The 21,747-nt window shown below is 41.7% G+C and overlaps 1 protein-coding gene across 6 annotated transcripts in view; it reads right to left on the bottom strand.

Annotated features, from left to right (window-relative positions):
* The window catches only part of SLC35F5 (solute carrier family 35 member F5), a 57,386-nt gene extending 36,081 nt beyond the window's left edge, over positions 1 to 21,305 (bottom strand). The window contains exons 1-8 of one of the 6 annotated variants that reach the window (XM_045032465.1): positions 21,115 to 21,297; positions 19,667 to 19,735; positions 17,893 to 17,965; positions 17,210 to 17,380; positions 13,514 to 13,596; positions 10,256 to 10,397; positions 9,114 to 9,257; positions 510 to 572 (exon numbers count right to left, since the gene is read on the bottom strand). In XM_045032465.1, coding sequence (XP_044888400.1) covers positions 510 to 572; positions 9,114 to 9,257; positions 10,256 to 10,390 — 342 coding nt within the window. In that variant the 5' untranslated portion in view covers positions 10,391 to 10,397; positions 13,514 to 13,596; positions 17,210 to 17,380; ... (1 more) ...; positions 19,667 to 19,735; positions 21,115 to 21,297. The other 5 variants (XM_045032461.1, XM_045032462.1, XM_045032464.1 and 2 more) reach the window with 5 other exon arrangements.
* Positions 21,306 to 21,747: the final 442 nt, after the last annotated feature.

The following is a 21,747-nucleotide window of genomic DNA, read 5'->3' as shown; positions in this document are numbered from 1 at the left end:
CAGGTCCCAACAAGATTTAAAAATGAAGACTGACAAAAATCACCTATGTAGTTTATTTCAGAGGAGGAAAGATGACAGTCCATTTCTCTTTCAAGTTGTAAGATGGGATCATGATATGTTAATGTGTTCACCTCCAGCTGAATCACTGTTGCACAGCCTTGGATTTGAAGGCTGTTTGGATTTATCACTGGCTCTCCACATTTTGCTTTGCAAAAATTGAGCTGAACCTGGGAATGTATCCCTTGTATGACACATTGATATTTCTTTCATAGTCCAATCTAAATTCAATTAATGTTTTATTTCAGAGAGATCCCACATCTCTCACTGTGAGTAGCACGATTTCTTGCATGACACATTACTGCCATTTTAACTAAATGCTTTTCAGTCATTTTGATTAAAGAAGAAATGTAACTAATCTTATTTCCTGAATGCCTGCAAATTTAAGTGTACAGGATGGAAATAATGGACATAGGGGTGTCTTAATCATACAAAAAAATTAAGGGACTTACCAAAGAACTGTTTACAGTGTTATCTGTTGTACAAGTAGCAAAATAACTTTCAGCATCTGCAAACTAATTAGAGTTTTTACATTTAAAATTCTAACAAGTCATTGTAAAATTTTAATATAAAATGCTAAGTAAAAAATGTTTACATTGTAGTCTACTATAGTTTAGTCACAAAATACTGAAAAGAAAAAATAACTATAAAGTTGATTAGTATTTTACAAGCCAACAGAGACGATCAGCAACAGCAAAAAACTAGGTCTTGTTCTGCAAAGAGCTCTATAAAAGCAATTCCCTACTGGCTTAACACAATCTATATATAACTGTTTCTTATCAGAAATGCTGAAGGAATTACTGAATTTAGTTGTCTATAAATATATTAGGTTGGTTAAAGTTGGCGCACAAAGCATTGTTTTAAAACAGTCAAATGTCTAATAGTACAGCTTTTAGTAACAAGCAGGATGGATAAAAATCAATGATTTTTAAAAAAATAAAAAATGTTGGATTTTTATTTAAATCGGATTTTTTTGATAAAATGCTTTCTGAGGGAAAAAACCTATTAAGATACGTTATAGCTCAAAGGTATCTCATCATGGAATAGGGATTATAAATTCTAATTCTATAGTATGAGAATATATTCATGTAATGTTTAAGAAAAATTTTGTAAATGAGTTCCAATAGTTCATGGATTAGGAACCCAATCTTATGGGCTCCAGGGGTATCTATATAGATTATTTAGATTAATGGGACTCAGTGCTCAGTCTACATTCAAAATACAGTACTAGCAGAGATGCTTAGATTTGCAGTTCTCAAACTGGATTTGTGTCTCCAGAGATAACATGCTTGTTAACAACAAAAATGGTTTGTTTGTTTTTTTAAAATAAATAATATATGGAGGTGAGAAATAAGACCTCCACCCTATTGTCCCTCTGCAAATTTGTGTACAGAGTCAATCCCTTACCTCTCTCTCAAAGTGCAAAGTTTCAAAAAACTCAATGAATAGAAGATTGTTGGGAGTGCAATAGATCTGGACAAGGAGAAGTCTGGAGATAAATGTGAGAAGGGAGGGATAGGCAGTAGAAACAAAAGTTAAACTGTTTGAGCAGCATATTCCAGAAGTCCTGAGGTCCTTCCAAGTGTACCCTTCATTAGCAGAGGCAGAGAGCAGCAGAGAGGCAAACAGAAGGAGTTTGCCTGGGAGTTCGCCTGGAGAGAGCTCTTAGAAGGAAGAGACCATGGATGCTGAGCAATCCGCCGTTGTGACCTGCACAGGATGCGCCATGTTCGTCTTCCTTCCACAGGATAGGAGCGACTTTGTCTGTACCAAGTGCAAGCTGATCTCCATCTTGGAAGAGAAGATTCAAGGTCTGGAGAAACGAATAACAACCCTGCATTCCATAAAAGAAAATGAGGATTTCCTGGATAGACGTCAGGATCAGCTGCAGCGGGCACAACTTTCTGAAGATTCAGAGCAGGCTACGCAGCGGGGACAGAAGGCCAGCGAGGATAAGTGGCGGCATGTGACTTCCAGAAGGGGAAAGAGTACCACAAACATCCATGTACCAGAAACACAAATACAGGTGAGCAACCGTTTTCATGTTCTCTCCACAGGTATTAGTGCAGAGAGTGGAGTGGATGATGCACCTGAGGGAACAGAGCAGAAGGAGACTCCACTGATTGGAAGGCATGAGATGCACCTTCCTAGGGATGGGGGTTCCACGACCACCACTCCCAAGAGGAGGAGGAGGGTGGTGGTGGTCGGGGACTCTCTCCTCAGGGGGACTGAGTCATCTATCTGCCGCCCTGACCGGGAGAACCGAGAGGTGTGCTGCTTGCCAGGGGCTAGGATTCACGATGTGACGGAGAGACTGCCGAGACTCATCCAGCCCTCGGATCGCTACCCCTTCCTGCTTCTCCACGTGGGCACAAATGATACTGCCAAGAATGACCTTGAGCGTATCACTGCAGACTACGTGGCTCTGGGAAGAAGGATAAAGGAGTTTGAGGCGCAAGTGGTGTTCTCGTCTATCCTCCCTGTGGCAGGAAAAGGCCAGGGTAGAGACCGTCGAATCGTGGAAATCAACGAATGGCTACGCAGATGGTGTCGGAGAGAAGGGTTTGGATTCTTTGACAATGGGATGGTCTTCCAAGAAGAAGGATTGCTAGGCAGAGACGGGCTCCACCTCACGAAGAGAGGGAAGAGCATCTTTGCAAGCAGGCTGGCTAACCTAGTGAGGAGGGCTTTAAACTAGGTTCACCGGGGGAAGGAGACCAAAGCCCCGAGGTAAGTGGGGATGTGGGATACCGGGAGGAAGCACAAGCAGGAGATTACAAGAGGGGAGGACTCCTGTCTCAGACCAAGAAAGCGGGACAATCAGCGGGTTATCTTAAATGCCTATACACTAATGCAAGAAGCCTGGGGAACAAGCAGGGAGAACTAGAAGTCCTGGCACAGTCAGGGAATTATGATGTAATTGGAATAACAGAGACTTGGTGGGATAACTCACATGATTGGAGTACTGTCATGGATGGATATAAACTGTTCAGGAAGGATAGGCAGGGCAGAAAAGGTGGGGGAGTTGCGTTGTACGTAAGAGAGCAGTATGACTGCTCAGAGCTCCAGTATGAAACTGCAGAAAAACCTGAGTGTCTCTGGATTAAATTTAGAAGTATGAACAACAAGGGTAATGTCGTGGTGGGAGTCTGCTACAGACCACCGGACCAGGGGGATGAGGTGGACGAGGCTTTCTTCCAGCAACTAACAGAAGTTGCTAGATCACAGGCCCTGGTTCTCATGGGTGACTTTAATCACCCTGATATCTGCTGGGAGAGCAATACAGCAGTGCACAGGCAATCCAGGAAGTTTCTGGAAAGTGTAGGGGACAATTTCCTGGTGCAAGTGCTGGAGGAACCAACTAGGAGAAAAGCTCTTCTTGACCTGCTGCTCACAAACAGGGAAGAAATAGTAGAGGAAGCAATAGTGGATGGGAACCTGGGGGGCAGTGACCATGAGATGGTCGAGTTCAGGATCCTGACACAAGGAAAAAGGGAAAGCAGTAGAACAGAGACCCTGGACTTCAGAAAAGCAGACTTTGACTCCCTCAGGGAACTGATGGGCAAGGTCCCCTGGGAGAATAACATGACGGGGAAAGGAGTCGAGGAAAGCTGGCTGTATTTCAAAGAAACCTTATTGAGGTTGCAGGAACAAACCATCCCTATGTGTAGGAAGAGAAGTAAATATGGCAGGCGACCAGCTTGGCTTAACAGTGAAATCCTTGCTCGTCTTAAACACAAAAGAACAGCTTACAAGAAGTGGAAGATTGGACAAATAACCAGGGAGGAGTATAAAAGTATTGTTCAGGCATGCAGGTGTGAAATCAGGAAGGCCAAATCACACTTGGAGTTGTAGCTAGCCGGAGATGTTAGGAGTAACAAGAAGGGTTTCTTTAGGTATGTTAGCAACAGGAAGAAAGTCAAGGAAAGTGTGGGCCCCTTGCTGAATGAGGGAGGGAACCTAGTGACAGAGGATGTGGAGAAAGCTAGTGTACTCAATGCTTTTTTTGCCTCTGTCTTCACAGACAAGGTCAGCTCCCAGACAGCTGCACTCTGCAGCACGGTATGGGGAGGAGGTGACCAGCTCTCTGTGGAGAAAGAAGTAGTTCGGGGCTATTTAGGAAAGCTGGACGAGCACAAGTCCATGGGGCCGGATGCGCTGCATCCGAGGGTGCTAAAGGAGTTGGCCGATGAGATTGCAGAGCCATTGGCCATTATCTTTGAAAAATCATGGCGATCGGGGGAGGTCCCGGATGACTGGAAAAAAGCTAATGTAGTGCCCATCTTTAAAAAAGGGAAGAAGGAAGATCCAGGGAACTACAGGCCAGTCAGTCTCACCTCAGTCCCTGGAAAAATCATGGAACAGGTCCTCAAGGAATCAATCCTGAACCACTTAAAGGAGGGGAAAGTGATCAGGAACAGTCAGCATGGATTCACCAAGGGCAAGTCATGCCTGACTAACCTAATTGCCTTCTATGACGAGATAACCGGCTCTGTGGATGAGGGGAAAGCAGTGGATGTACTATTTCTGGATTTTAGCAAAGCTTTTGATACAGTCTCCCACAGTATTCTTGCCAGCAAGTTAAAGAAGTCTGGGCTGGATGAATGGACGGTAAGGTGGATAGAAAACTGGCTAGATGGTCGGGCTCAACGGGTAGTGATCAATGGTTCCATGTCTAGATGGCAGCTGGTATCAAGTGGAGTGCCCCAAGGGTCGGTGCTGGGGCCGGTTTTGTTCAATATCTTCATTAACGATCTGGAGGATGGTGTGGACTGCACCCTTAGCAAGTTTGCAGATGACACTAAACTGGGAGGAGTTGTTGATACGCTGGAGGGTAGGGATAGGATACAGAGAGACCTAGACAAATTAGAGGATTGGGCCAAAAGAAATATGATGAGGTTCAACAAGGACAAGTGCAGAGTCCTACACTTAGGACGGAAGAATCCCATGCACTGCTACAGACTAGGGACCGAATGGCTGGGTAGCAGTTCTGCAGAAAAGGACCTAGGGGTTACGGTGGACGAAAAGCTGAATATGAGTCAACAGTGTGCCCTTGTTGCCAAGAAGGCTAATGGCATTTTGGGTTGTATAAGTAGGGGCATTTCCAGCAGATCGAGGGATGTGATCATCCCCCTCTACTCAGCACTGGTGAGGCCTCATTTGGAGTACTGTGTCCAGTTTTGGGCCCCACACTACAAGAAGGATGTGGATAAATTGGAGAGAGTCCAGCGGAGGGCAACAAAAATGATTAGGGGGCTGGAGCACATGACTTATGAGGAGAGGCTGAGGGAACTGGGATTGTTTAGTCTGCAGAAGAGAAGAATGAGGGGGGATTTGATAGCTGCTTTCAACTACCTGAAAGGGGGTTCCAAAGAGGATGGATCTAGACTGTTCTCAGTGGTAGAAGATGACAGAACAAGGAGTAATGGTCTCAAGTTGCAGAGGGGGAGGTTTAGGTTGGATATTAGGAAAAACTTTTTCACTAGTAGGGTGGTGAAGAACTGGAATGGGTTACCTAGGGAGGTAGTGGAATCTCCTTCCTTAGAGGTTTTTAAGGTCAGGCTTGACAAAGCCCTGGCTGGGATGATTTAGTTGGGTTTGGTCCTGCTTTGAGCAGGGGGTTGGACTAGATGACCTCCTGAGGTCCCTTCCAACCCTGAGATTCTATGATTCTATGATTAATTTGAGATCTGCCATACCATTATCTCACTAGAAGGGAAAACCTAAAATGGCAGCAGGCCATAAAAGAGACCCAGTTTGGGAATATTTTAATGAAGTTCCTCTACCTGTGCATGCAAAATGCAAACAGTGCAACAAAGAAATGCAAGGCATGCTTGCCCGAATGAAATGACACCATGAGAAGTGTCCCTTCTCAGGAGGAAGCTGCATTGAAGATGATGAAAGAAACATGCAGGATCTTCAGGTTAGAAGTATGAAATAAAAAAGTTTGCTTTCTTAAAGACTGCCTGTCTTCCTTCTGGACTAGTCTTGAATTCTCATGTTTGAGCAAAAAAATATAGTGGTTACTCTATAGTACTATCATTTTAGATGCAGTTGTGATAAAAATAAATAGCTGAAATAGGCAGATCTTCCTTTTTCAATTTCACCTTTAAAGTAGTACTTAGTGTCAGTGAATGCAATGAGTAATACTAAATGAGCAGTATGGTAGTAATTAAATAATTGCATTAACTTATTTTGTTTAGGAGAATCCATCCTCAACATACAGAATTCTGAAGACTATCCACCTTCAAGATCACCATTATTTTCTAAAGTTTCAGAGTTATCGGCCAATGATGGTGTTTCAGTCACATCATGTATGTCTTGTGTCTTTCTGGCTGTTTCCTCTTAGATACAGGGAGGGACCAGAGAAAAACACAACAGATTTTTGTTAGTTAGGTGAACGATACGTTCCATTGTGTCTGGGAAATGTCTTTGGGGGCTTTTTATGGTTTTCAAAAATTGGTGAACAACATTCAAAAGTTTTTACATCTTTTAAAAAAAAACACCAGAAAGCAAATGTGCTCAGTATACTGTAACCATTTTTCATCACTCATTTTTAATAATGTGTAGAAAGAATCTAGTGCTTGGGAATTAATTTACACTTGAAGATATGATAGACTTTATACTCAGAAGTGAAGAATGACCTGGCTAGCTTAGAAAGCCTAGCTAGATCTACACCAGGGGTCAGCAACATTTGGAACACGGCCACTGGAAGCTGCACGGGGCTGTGCCTGCGTTTGGTCAACATAAACAAAACGTCTCTCAGCCCTCCAATGGATTACCCGGATGGGCTGAGTGCCGGGTTGCTGACCCCTGATCTACACTATTCCACCAAATCCTACTCTTCAAGTTTACATCATCCGTGAGAGTCTTATGCACTATTTTTACTTCGTTCATAGATTATAAGGCAAGAAAGGATCATTAAATCATCTGGTCAAATGTCCTGTGTATCAAAAGTCAGTTACCGCTACACTAAGTCCTCTAACTTGTAGTGAACTAAAGAGTATCTTCGACAAAGGCATCCAGTCATGATATGAAGAACATCAAGAGATGAACAATTCACAACATCCCTTGGTAGTTTGTTCCAATAGTCAATCACACCCATTGTTAAAAATGAATTTGTCTGGCTTCAACTATTTGTTCTTATTATGCCTTTCTCCACTAGATTGAAGAGCCTGTTCAAACCCAGTATTTTCTCCCCAAGAAAGTACTTAGATACCATAGTCAAATTACCTCTCAATCTTCCTCTCAATAAACTAAATAGATTGAGATTTTTAAGGAAGGCACTTCTTCCAGCTCTCATTTGTGGCTCGTTTCTGAGCATTCTCTAGTTTTTAAACATGTTAAAATGTTGACACCAGAATGGTATGCAGTATTCCTGTTTAGGACTCACCAACACTGTATACAGAGGTAAAGTCACTTCATTGTTCCTACAGCCACGGATCTGGCAAAAAGATCTCATGTGAATTGCATATGGAGCACATGTTCAGTTGCTTGTCCACTATGTCCCCTAAATCCTTTTCAGAATCACTGTTTTTCAAGACACCATTCCCCACTGTGTAGGTTATGGACTGTGTTCCTTGTTCTTAAGTGCGTAATTTTGCATCTGGCCATATTCAAATACATTTTTTGGAGCAGGTTAGCAAGCCATCCAGATCAATAGGTATGACTGCTTTGTCCTCCTCATTAACTACCACTCTGCCAATCTTTGTGTCATCCACAAATTTTATTACCAGTGATTTTATATTTACTTCCAGATGATTGAAAACCATGTTGAACGTCACACCTAGTACCAAACCTTGCAGCACCCTCTAAAAGCAACCCCATTCAAAGATGATTCTCCACTGACAACTACTTTGAGAGATCAATTAGTAGTTCTTAATCTCTTTAATGTGTGCTCTCTTGATATAGTACAATTGTTTTTAATCAGGATGTTGCACAATAATAAGTCAAACACATTGCAAAAGTTAAGTATATTACATCTATGCTGTTACCTTTATTAACGACATCTGTCATCTCAAACAATCAAATCAGGGTTGACAAGACCTATTTTCCACAAAACCATATTCACTAGCACTAATTATATTCATATCTGTTAATTCTTTATCCATTGAATCCTGTATTACTTTCACATTGTTTTGCCTGGGATTGATGTCAGGCTAATGGGCACATTAGTTACCCAGGTGATTCTGCCTGCCTTTTTTGAATACTGGCACAATATTATCACTTTCCTAGTCTTCTGGAATTTCTCCTGGAATTGCTTCTATCCCTCTGCAATATGATGTTAGTTCCAGGCCTCTCATGAGAGTTTAAAGTCTTTAGACACTGAATTTAATATCAAACGCCAAATTTTGAGTGTAGAATATGCCCATTATAATGTGAGCACAGTCTTTGTCTACAAAGATGTTTAGCAACATAAAACCCTACACATACATTTAGTTGGTGACAAAACCAAAACTCATTCTACCAAGTTCCTGAACATGATCTCAAAAAAGTGTCTGATTTTAGTTTCTCTAAACATGCTATTCAGAATTAATGTGAAGAAACTGGATATAAAAAGTGACAAATCATAATGTTAGAGTACTAATTCCAGGTATAGACTCAATTGTACAACCTGCAATTACTATTTCTGTCTGTTCAGTTTGTAATGGTACTTTAATGAAATCAGTATTTGATTCACTTAACATCTGGAGTTTAGCTTATGTTATTGTAAGGCCAGGTCTACATGACAAAGTTTTGCCAACATAGCTATGTTGGCAGGGAAGACAAGGAGGAGAGGAAAAAACAAACAAACCAAATCTCTAACTGATACAGATATGACAGCAAAAACAAAATCCATGTAGATGCAGCTTATAATGTCAAAATTATATTATGTTCAGGGTGGTGGCTTAACTATGCTGGGTAAAGAATTTTTGCTGGCATAATGGGCATCTCCAGTAGGGGGCCTTGCCAATAGATCTATCAGCAAAGTAATATAAACTAACCCTTAATTCCCACACCACATTAAATTTTGAATTACTGTGTATATTTAGGTTATTAAATTGAAAAATACTTACAAAAGCTGCATGCCTTCCACGAAACCCACGCGTACACTGTTGCCTCCATGGTTTCCAAACAATAAATCCCAAGAGATATAGAACAAACATGGATGTTTTTGCAAAGGTACTGAAAAAAGGCTTCTCGTACTTCGAAAAAACATACTGCAGAATGAAAATAAAATAGTTATAGTCTTCATAAATAACTGATGAGTCATGTGACTTCTCAATTAATCAGTGCTTTTCAAGTCCAAATCAGGCCAGTGGTTCATCTTGAAGCCAAAACACATACAATAGAATCTCAGAATTACAAACACCAGAGCTACGAACTGACTAGTCAACCACACACCTCATCTGGAACCGGAAATACAATCAGGCAGCAGCAGAGGAAACAAAAAACAAACAAACAAAAAACCCTCACAAATACAGCACATTACTGTGTTAAACATAAACTACTAAAACAATACAGTAAAAGTTAAAACAAATATTTACAAGGTAAGGAAACTGTTTCTGTGCTTGTTTCATTTAAATTAAGATGGTTAAAAGCAGCATTTTTCTTCCTCATAGTAAAGTTTCAAAGCCGTGTTAAGTCAATCTTCATTTGTAAACAAGCTGGAATTGTTTAAACTAGTTAAGCAACAGTGATCTTTAAGTTTAGTCTATTAACAGCAACATTGCTTATTTTTCAGTATGGGAACCAATATAACAATAATAACTTCCCCTAACAGGCTACTGGAAGTAGTTTAATAAAATCCGAAATGTAAAGCTAGAATGACAGGTTCATTATACAGACTAATTTTTAAGGATGTAACTAGATTACCTGCTCCCTGTGGCAATAGTGGCTTTTTTTTTTTTAAACAGATATAATACGTAAATCAGGTTTTGACTCCCTAACTAAAAAATAAAAATACTTGTTGGTTCAAGATACTGACAATTTCTAGATTAAACAATACCTTCCATAGTTAAAACAATAGTTCTTGCATTATGCTGGCTCACAGCACTGTTAGCTACTTGGAGGATTCTGATTTTTTTTCACCCTTCTTTAAGATTAAAAAAATGTGTCAAGTAAAACTCTGTATAAATGTGATCAGAGCTTCAAAAATGTTTATGTAATAGTATTCTCCCCCCTTATTTAAAAATAAGAAGCATGAAACAATGCTTACTGAAGTGAGTTCTGAGGAGGCAACCCATATCACATCAACAAGTAGAAGAATGACAATTCCAAGAGCCATTCGCTTACGCTGAGTGGAGGAACTGCACTGGGAGCTCATTCGGTTCATGATAAAAACCCACACCATTTGTAACCTATTAAACATCAATACAGAACAAAATACCGATTATAGATAGTGACTATATAGTATATATAAATATAAAATAAAAAAATCAGTTATTCATACTGCACGAATGCTGAGTACCTAGCTATCAAAACAACCACTGTAGACTAGGGGCCGGTCTACACTAGAAGCACTACACTGGCCCAGCTGCATGTCTGGGGAAGACGCTCCATGCCAACATAGCGTCAGTATGGACAGCGTTTAGGTCACTGTACCCTGCATTGCTCAGAAGGGAGTCTTTCATACGCGAGTGATGTAAGTTAAATAACTTCAGTGGTAGCGTAAACCTGTCCTAGCTTTCAGCTAGATGTGTCATATAAAAGAACATTAAGAAGACTTATGTAAAGATGTATTTAAAACAAAATAAAAATCAACAGGAGAGCATGCAGACATGTCTACTACAAATTTCAAGACATCAAGTTTAGGTTAACACGCAGAAAATCTCTGGCAATTTTAAAAGTCCCTACCCAAGTTGGTACTGACAAGATCTACGTTATCAGGACTTAAGGATAAGGAAGAGATGAGCAAATTACTAGAATACCAAGAGTATAAAAGGGTTTAAATGTTTAACTATGGCAATACTTGTTCATATGTACAGGATGGAGCATGCTGATCAAATAAGGGCATTAAAAATGTTGTTTAGGCTGCAAAATCAACTCAGAAAATGCTAAATATACAGCTGTCCATGCAAATTTATTTCTGCTGCCCTGGGCATATGCATCATTGTAACATCTTTAATGATATGATCACATACTATTTTTTCCCCCACAGTACCCCTGCCTCGTTCAGTGCACAGGATGGACATACATGGCAACGGATTAAATATTGCATGGCCAGACCAAAGCTGTCACTGCAAATTCCTAACTTTAGTTTTCACAGTCAAGCTCTTGAAACATTATTTTAACAATTTTTCTTAAGTTGAAGAAGGTATATTGTAAAATATCATACGGGTCTTTTAAAGTGCAGGGAGAGTGAAATCAACCCACCTTTTCTATATCTTGCTACAGATGCCTTTGAAATCACAAGCTGCATTAGTCTTACTCCAAACAAAGACTTATCTTGACCATGCCAGCAATACACACACACTTGTACATTCACCAAGGTGAGAGAAGGGGACTCAAGTTTATTATACAACTAAATTTACAGTTTTATGTGGCACTAAGACTGCCCATCAGTAGACTTGAAATTCGGCAAGACCTTAAGTTTTATGATTAAAAAAGTATCGGTTTAGGATGAAAAAATGTTTTCTTTAGACTCTGAACAGGAAGTTAGAAGTCTCATACCTGAGACTATTATTGCCAGAAAGAAGTTAAGTACTTGCCAGTGGACCTTGGTAAGAGATATTGATTTAGCAAGCTTTATGCTTCTAACTGCACTTCTACATACACACATTCTTAGAATAAATTTATTTAAGAGATTTAGTCATGGAAAACTTAAAATTCCTTTCTATTTATTAAAATAAAAAGCTATACTAGTAAGGATTCCTTAATGAACTGAACTACTAACTCATTAACTTTTATGTAGCAAATCCTGACTCTGGAATAAACTTTCTTTACTGAAAGAAATAGTATAACAAGGTAGCTGGCCCATCTCCAGTTTAAGTCCAGTTGTGTGCCCTCATTTGGTGTGATGTGGAGGGCAGGGTTGCCCCTGGAAGTTTTAAAAAAGTGACAGCGAAAGGGAAGAGTTTAGAATCCAAACTCTAGAGATAGCTCTCAGGAGAAGAGCAAAGCTAAGCTGGACGAGGGAGGCAATATCCCGGAAAGAGGGATTAGAGAGCGTTCCCAAGCTATGCAGTGGACCCAGATAAGGCTGTTGATTGCAGGAAGGCAGTTGGGTGGTCACCGACAAAACTTGCGCAGGCCAGAGAGCCATGACCAGAGAGGGCTGAAGGTTGACACTAGCCAAGGGAGATGTCTCCTGTTCTCTGAGCCCAAGAGGTCTGAAGACTGGGGAGTGATGGAGTTGTGACCCTGTTGATGTCTCCAGGTGAGGGCTAGCTGAGAATGAAGCAGGGCAAAAGAAAGACTAGTAAAAGAAAGAGTGGCTCTCAAGCTTCTATTGCAGTCTGAAGGCTACTGTAGCCTAAGGCTCCTGCATGCCTGCTTTGCTGAGGTTAGGAACAACCAGTAATCCACTAAATGGTGGAGCCACTGACCCTCAGCCATCGCACTGCCTAGTCACATCCCAGATCCCTCTACTGCTCCAAAGCACACAGCTGGTACAGATCATCCGATAGTCTCTTAACCTCTTGCCCTACTCTTGCATATCAGACTTACCCCACTTCTGCATCTGAAATCTGCTGGAGAGAATAGTGGAAGGCAGGATTTCCCCCTAAAGTTACTCTTCTAATATTTCAGAGATCACAAGTTCTCTCGATTGGTTTATATTTTAATGGATAAATTTTAATACATATTATACTGCTTTCTACTCATGGTTAATCATTTTAAGTGACACCAATTACAAAACCACTTATGTCTAAAGGGTTTTTTCAATACTTATTAAAAGTAACAGCCAAGATCACCATAACTCTAAGAAATTAGAGAAAAAATATTTATCTTTTCAGTTTTCTTGTGCATTTGACTGCAATGTGTGTATTTAGCATCTCCACTTCCCCTATATGGCCAGTTTCTTGTTTTCTGTGTTTCACGCTGCAACAAGAAAAAAAATGCTTAATAGGAAAATGTGATTGTGAAATCTCAGTTTGCACTCAAGACAGGTGCAGTACTGACTAGACTGAAAGTTGATGGAGTCCTGGGTATCTGTTCTGATCCTCAATATCAAACCCATGATTCTTCTCTAAAGCTTCGATAAAGCACTATCTTATAGCACTATGTATTACAGCAATATTAAAGTTTGTAAAATTTAATATGGAATGCGAAGTGCGTGAAGAGAAAATAAGGATTCTGGATATCTTAAACTGTTGTACTATTTCAATTCTTTCACAATATGCAAATAGATTTTAAATCATGACTATCTGTAAAAAGGAAGTGAAAATATGCAGTATTTCGTTTCCCCACATTGAGAACATGCTGAAATAAAAAAGAACATTGAGAAAATAATTACCGAGATTTATATTTTACATACCTGCACAGTAATTTTTAAAAACAAAATAAATGCTTGGACTTTAAGAGACTTCAAGCTGCCATTGTCAAGATGAAAGCTGTCTCCTAAAATAAAAATATGAAATACTGTGTAACATATACATGTTCATTCAATAATAAGTTTTCTAAACAGAAAACAAATTATATTGCAGGGGTAGGCAACATGTGGCACATGAGCTGATTTTCAATGGCACTCACATTGCCCGGGGGGCTCTGCATTTTAATTTAATTTTAAATGGAGCTTCTTAAACATTTTTAAAAACATATTTACTTTACATACAACAATAGTTTAGTTATATATTATAGACTTATAGAAAGAGACCTCCTAAAAAGGTTAAAATGTATGACTGGCATGTGAAACCTTAAATTAGAGTGAATAAATGAAGACTTGCACACCACTTCTGAAAGGTTGCCGACCCCTGTTATATTGCAAAGGAGAAGAATGGGAGTCACATGGGGGAATCAGAGACGGGTTCAGAAGGGCTAGTGGGAGGACAGACTGGGGTGGGGGCTGAATGGGAGTGGGTCACATGGTGACAGAGGGTGGCTGAGAGAGGGTACAGGAACACATGGGGCCAGGGAGAAGAAGAGTGGTTGAGTGGAGGTGCAGGGACACAAGGACTGAATGGGAGAGGGTCCCTAACTCCCTAACAATCCCTGCCCTACCCCCCATGCTGATGACGCTCATTAAAAAAATGTGTTAATTACATTTGTGACTGAACTCCTGGGGGGGGGGGGGAATTGTATGTCCCCTGCTCTGTTTTACCCGCATTCTGCCATATACTTCATGTTATAGCAGTCTCGGATGATGACCCAGCACATGTTGTTCATTTTAAGAACACTTTCACTGCAGATTTGACAAAACACAAAGTAGGTACTAATGTGACATTTCTAAAGATAGCTAAAGCACTCGACCCAAGGTTTAAGAATCTGAAGTGCCTTCCAAAATCTAAGAGGGACGGATGTGGAGCATGCTTTCAGAAGTCTGAGAAGAGCAACACTCCAATGCAGAAACTACAGAACCTGAACCACCAAAAAAGAAAATTAACCCTCTGCTGGTGGCATCTGACTCAGAAAATGAAAATGAACACGCATCAGTCTGCACTTCTTTGGCTTTTTATTGAGCAGAACCCATCATCAGCATGGACGCATGTCCCCTGGAATGGTGCTTGAAGCACGGACATATGAATCTTTAGAGCATCTGTAGCATAAATATCTTGCGACGCCAGCTACAACAGTGCCATGAGAACCCCTGTTCTCACTTTCAAACATTGTAAAAAGAAGCTGGCAACATTATCTCCTGCAAATGTGAATCATAGAACTGGAAGGGACCTCAAGAGGTCATCTAATCCAGTCCCTTGCACTGGTGGCAGGACTAAGAATTATCTAGACCATTCTTGACAGGCATTTGTCTAATCTGCTCTTAAAAATCTCCAATGATGGAGATTCCACAACCTCCCCAGGCAATTTATTCCAGTGCTTAACCACTCGAACAGTTAGGAAGCTTTTCCTAATGTCCAACCTAAACCTCCTTTGCTGCAATTTAAGCCCATTGCTTCTTGTTCTATCCTCAGAGGTAAGAAAAACAATTTTTCTTCCCTCTCCTTGTAATAACCTTTTACATACTTGAAAACTTTTATCATGTCTCCTCTCAGTCTTCTCTTTTCCAAACTAAACAAACCCAATTTTTTCAATCTTCACTCATAGGTCATGTTTTCTAGACCTTTCATTATTTTTGTCACTCTTCTCTGGACTCTCTCCAATTTGTCCACATCCTTCCTGAAATGTGGCGCCCAGAAATGGACACAATACTCCAGCCGAGGCCTAATCAGAGCGGAGTAGAATTACTTCTTGTGTCTTGCTTACAACACTCCTCCTAATACATCCCAGAATGATGTTCACTTTTTTTTGCAACAGTGCTACTCTCTTGACTCATATTTAGCTTGCGGTCCATTAAGACCCCAGATCCCTTTCCGCAGTACTACTTCTGAGGCAGTCATTTCCCATTTTGTATGTGTGCAACTGATTGTTCCTTCCTAAATGGAGTACTTTGGATTTGTCCTTATTAAATTTCATCCTGTTTACTTCAAAATGATCTGGACAAACTGGAGAAATGGTCTGAATTTTAATCCTATCCTTCAAAGCACTTGCAACCCCTCCCAGCTTGGTATCGTCCGCAAACTTTATAAGTGTATTCTCTATGCCATTATCTAAATCATTGATGAAGACATTGAACAGAACCAGACCCAGAACTGATCCCTGCGGGACCCCACTCATTATGCCCTTCAAGCATGACTCTGAACCACTGATAAATACTCTCTGGAAACTCTCTGTATTAATATGTCCAGTAAGGAATCTATATGTCAAAAACATTTCCTGAATCTTGTGTGTTCTGTGTACTGTTACAGACACACTTGCTGACAGGTATTTTGAAATAAAATACCAAAATAATTGAAACGGTTGTGATTATATTGTGTAATTTTGATAGATAAAATAAGCAGAATTTTAAAATACTGCACACAGAATTTTTAATTTTTTGGCACAGAATTCCCCCAGGAATAAGACATGGGACATATGCTGAATGACTAATAAGCCAGGCTCAGAGGCACTTGCAGCACACTTTGAAGATGAAAAGCTTATCATTTGTTTATCCATTCTGGAGGTCAGAGAGTTCAGATCCACTGCAGGCTGCTACCCACAGTGACCTAGCACACACACTATACCCGCTAGTCACTTTACATTTACTATGCAACCCCGTTGCAGACAGGGGCTAGCATTTCAGAAAGAAAAATCTTTTTAAAAGGTTAAAAAAATTATACACATACACAGGAACTACCTTAACCTATGCTAGTGGTATCAAACACCTTGCCCATCTTAAATATTTTTCCAGACGCATAACAAAGTCAGACTCTGCAGAACATGACTTGACATACTATCTAAGTCTATGTCTACACTGCAGCTGGGAGGTGTAATTCCCAGTTCAGGCAGATGTAAACACCCCAGCTCTGCTTGAGCTGGCATGCTAAAAATAGCAGTGAGGCCATAATGGCAGAGGTGGTAGTTCTAGCTAGCCAACCAAGCAGCTATCCCGAGTCACCACCCATGCCATCGCTGCAACACTAGTGCATGTACGTCTACCCAAGATGAGAATTCACCTCAGAGCTGCACAGTAGATGGACCCCTTAAATAAATTTGAGAGGTACGAACTGCCTCATTTATACAGCTAGGATGATAACTCTACTACTTTAAAGCTAAATAATGTAGGTGAAGTTTTATGCTTATCTGATTTACGGACACAATAGCAGTAATTGTAACTGACTACACCAGTGACCAAATAGAGGGGGAAAACAGACACTGGTCCCAAAACTGCCCTCCATCATTTCCATCCACAACCCATTGAAGTTGAATACAACAGTTTACATTTCTAAGGGTAGATTCTGTTCACAGTTATACAGCTTTAGCTCTCATTTAAGTGTACAGGAGTTGTACTCCATGCAATACAATGCAGAATTTGAGCTAACAATTTAGTTACTGCATAAGGACCATATTCTATCCTCTATCACTGCGCAAGCCTCCCTTTGGGCTGGATTCCTACAAGGTTCTGAGCACTTACAACTCCATTCAGTGTCTATCATCAGTGAGAAATCCACTGGGGATTGAGGACAATTTAGTATCCTACCTTTTGACATCAGGGCCAAGAACAAAGATTAAATATGTAGTGCAGCCCTCTCACAGAATGTGTCTGACACTCCTGCCCTACTATGTGCAGGCTCCTCTGGTGTATGCATGTTGTGAGATGGAGATGGCAGCATGCAACAGATCATATGGTTTTGTTTTGTTTTTTTTAAACCTGAAAGCAATTAAACAAAAAATATACTTCAAAATTGTGCTGCATGTCCCTCGTCTTAGTTATCTGGGGCAAAACATACTGCTTGTCTAAGACATATTTATAGATTTCAAGGCCAGAAGGGACCATTGTGATCATCTATGTATAACATCTGTGTATAACACAGGTCACTGAGCTTCCTCAAAATAATTCCTGGAGCATCTCTTTTGGAAAAACATCCAATCTCAATTTTAAAATGTCCAGTGACAGAGAATCCACCATGACTCTTGGTAAATAATTCCAATTATTCTCACTGTTAAAAATGTACACCTTATTTCCAGTCTGAATTTGTCTAGCTTCAGCTTCCAGACACTGGATCATTAATACCTTTCTCTGCAACAGCAGCCACAAAAATCAGATTTCCTTTATATGTCATCTTTACGATAAGAGTTAAATATGCTTCAGAACCACCTTTGTTAATAAACACTTTTCAACAGAGGCTGACAGTAGCCTAGACACAAAATAGTTTTCCTTACCATTTAGACCATATTAGAGCTGAGACTGTCATCTGGTGGAGCCATTTTTTTCAGCCAGTTACGTGCAGGCCTTCTGCAGAGAGCCAAAAAGGAATGAAAACTTAAAAACACCCCTTTCCAATACCTTGTGAAGAGTGAAAATCCCAACTCAATGGTGTCTCCCCCCACCCCCCACACACACATTAAACTATTCTAGAACACTTAATTTTAGGTAGAGATACTCTGCATAAACAGTTGATATTCCCAGACATAAATGCCCTTATTGTATGCTGCAATACAAGCATTGCAAGCTAGTGTTGTTGCAGCCACATCAGCCCCAGGATATTAGAGAAAGAAGGTGGGTGAAGTATCTTTTATTGGACCATCTTCTGGTGGTGAGAGAGACAAACTTTCAAGCAGAAGTTGGTCCAATAAAAGATACTACCCCATCCCCTGGGTATTTAAAATTGTCTCAAATGTATTTTCACTTGGCTACCTACATTTGGATCAATGGGCTGGAATGGCCTTATGCTAATTCACAAAAGATAGAACACCGTTTTTACTAAGATACATATGCCAAAAGTGTATTTAGAAGGGTAGTAAGTATGTGCAATCCTGCAAGTGTCATTTCATTTGCAAGAAGTCCCATAATCTCTGACAGCAAAGCCACACTAGCACCATGTTTCTCTACAGATTATTACCATTCTCAATTTATAATACAATTTAATAGTGAAGACAGAACAATATGATTTCTTCATATTCTCACAGATCTCAAATAGCTTGTTGATCATAAGAGAAGCCTCTTTATGAACACAAAAACTGGTAAAGCAGTGTGTATACTACAGGTAACAGACTGAATTTTTTTCGGTATTCACAGTTTTGCACCCACACCACAATGTGGGCCAACATGAAAACAACAAAAGATGTACCTACTAACTGAACACTACCTGTTCTCATAAGGGCATGTGCCAAAAGAGACTTGAAATATATTGGCCTCAGTGGATTCTAACTTCACTCACACCTGTGAAGTATGTGGGTCATACGGTAGGATGAAGACACAGAAATTATGTTTTAGCTACAATCGGACAATGAATAGAAGTGGATTGACTAACTATTTTATTACCATGCTTCCAAGTCAAGAAATACCTATTAGACAGCCAGGACAGGTGTATAAAAAAAAAAAAAAGAGGGTACCAACCTCAGAGAGGTTATATAGAAATGGTCAGTCTTTGTATCGACTAACTCATGTCTCTCAGTTTTTCATTTGATGGCACAAAGTCAGAAGCAAAACAAATCAGTGCATTTTGTGCAAATATTTTTAAAAAAACATACAGGTTTTATTTGTTGTTCTTTCTTTGTTTCTATTACCCTAAGAATTCAGACCCATAACAGCTGATCACCATACTATAGAGGATAGTGGGTGGGGAGGAATTCCTTCAAAGTAAGACAATGGCAATCTTTAAATCAGAAGGGTGGGACAGTTTCTGAGAGATACAGCAATCACTAAAGGCCTAATCCCGCAGTCCTTACTCAAAGAAAACTCCATAAAAAGAGTAGATTCCTCTGCAAAAATCTCCAGATCATTAAGCAAAGCACAGGTAACTGAACCCAAGTCTCATATGCTGGTGCTGAGTATTGACACTTGTCTACCACACCTCCCCAAATAAAAATTATTTAAAAAAAAAAACAGACCACCAAAATGTGCACAGGAAACACTTTGTTTTGAATTAGTTAAAATAAGCTCAATTATTTCATCTCATGAAACACCTGGAGTCCAACAACAGGCAATACTCACTTGAAAACAGTACCTCCATGACATCAAAATGTTCTGTATATAAATAATAGTAGAGCTGGTTCCCAGTATCTAAAGAATAAGAGGAATATTTGAAAAAAAATCTAAATTCTCATACAAGTGTCAGAAGCATAAATTTTCAGCTATATTGTAATTTGCAAGTGTGAATAGAAATGGTATATTACATAATTAAACACACCATTAACTGACAATTACCGGAATAACCGACCATGAGCTCCATAACTTTAAGCATTGGGAAGAGATCACACAGAAAACTTATGTCTAGTTAGCATCTTCCATCTGGAAGAATCCTAAAACTTTACTGTCTTTAACTGACAAATCTTGCACACATTCAACTTCACCCACCACCGAAGGGAAGACACTTTTGTGGCAAAATAGACAACTGGTAACATTACACAACAATTTTGGGATTTATGACATGTACAATATAAAATTAATACAGAGGAATTTTAGTTAGGAAGAACATAAATTATCCAAATGGAATTTGGCCCAAACATCAGCCATACTTGTGAAAAGTACTAGGGAATCTTTAATAACTGCTCAGGAGCTCACTCTTACCTCTCATCTGAGCAATGGTGCCCCCTAATAACATGCTGGATCATGCATTTAATACACACACACACGAGGAAGAATATCGACTACTGAATTATCAGAAGCATGTAATCATTTCTTGGCTATCACCTGTCCAATCCTTAATAAGAGATCAAAAGAAACCAGCTTGCAGTGGGGTAGACAACTACAGAGCAATGGTGAGATCAAGTCCAGCACAAAGTAACTCCTCACCCTCATAACTGGGGAAGCCTTACACCTTCGGGAACAGGCTTCCAGTTTAGGGGTTGGGTTCTGTTCCCTTCCCCCCTCCACGCACTCACTCTAGGGATGGGGGAAAACAAGCAGGAGAACCTCCCCCCCCCCGCCACAAACCCCCACTCCACAGTCGGGAGGCAAAGGAAGAGCCAGGCCCCTTTCCCCCCCCAACACACACCTCGCTGCTCTGGGGATGGGGGTGGGAGAGACACTCCCACTCTGAGGGTGGCGGGAGAGAAAGAGACGGGCCCCCATTTCCCACCCCACCCCGGTGATGAGGGAGGGGAGGGGAGAGGAGACAGCCCCCCCCCGCCCAGTGGGGGTGCAGGGGAAGCTAAGCCCCCAGCCAGTGGATCCCGGGGCAGAAGGAAGGGGGTTCCCCCCTCCCAGGCAGGTGACAGGAGGGGAAGGCGGCGGCGAGTCTCCCCCCGGAAAGGGAGGCCGGTCAGGGGAAGGCGGCGAACTCCCCACACAACCACGGGGCACGCTGGGCACCGCCCCCCTCACTCACGGACGGGGGGGCTGGTCCCCTCCCCACTGACTCTCCAGACCAGGGTTTAGACGGGGCATCGGCTCCCCGTTGGGTTCGGGGCCGGAAGCCCTTGCGCGGGTCTCGCCGGTACCTGTGTGCGGCAGGGCCCGGCCCCAGAGCCCCTCCAGCCCGCTCCTCTCCTCTAAGATGGTGGCTGGTCCGGAGTCGCAGCTAGGCCGCGGACAATCCACCCCAGAGCCAGCGAGCGAGAGCTAGCGCCCCCCAGCGGCCAGCCCCGCCGGGCCTCCATCGATCTGCTCGGAGAGCCGCTCGCCGTCCTGCTGCCGCTCCCAGAGACGCAGACGCGGCGGAGAGAGGCGGGGCTGGGGACGGGTGGGGCAGGAGCGGAAGTGGGGGGGGGGGAGGAGAAGGCGGAAGGGGCGCGGCTGGCGATTGGGGGGGGGAATGCGCCAGGGGCGCTCCGAGAGAGGGAGCGGCCCGCCGGGGGGGCGCGGAGGGGCGTGGTTGGGCGGGAGCAGGCGGAGTGGGAGGGGAAAGGGGGCGGAGCAGGCGGTGGCAGGGGGGAGCGGGAGGGAAAGAGGGGGGAGCAGGGAGGCAGCCAACAGAGGCAGTGTGGGAGGGGGCCGAGTGACTTGGTGGGGATGGAGGCCCTGGCCCATGGAGACCACAGCCGAGATTTGCGCTTATTTGGCTGTAAAGTACGTAAGGCATCGGGGTGGGGGTCCTGTAATTTTGTGTGTTTGTTTCAATTGCAGAGGTGGGC

This window comes from Mauremys mutica, chromosome 10, assembly GCF_020497125.1.
Source record: "Mauremys mutica isolate MM-2020 ecotype Southern chromosome 10, ASM2049712v1, whole genome shotgun sequence".
NCBI lineage: Eukaryota > Metazoa > Chordata > Testudines > Geoemydidae > Mauremys > Mauremys mutica.
This window is presented reverse-complemented; position numbering and strand designations above follow the sequence as displayed.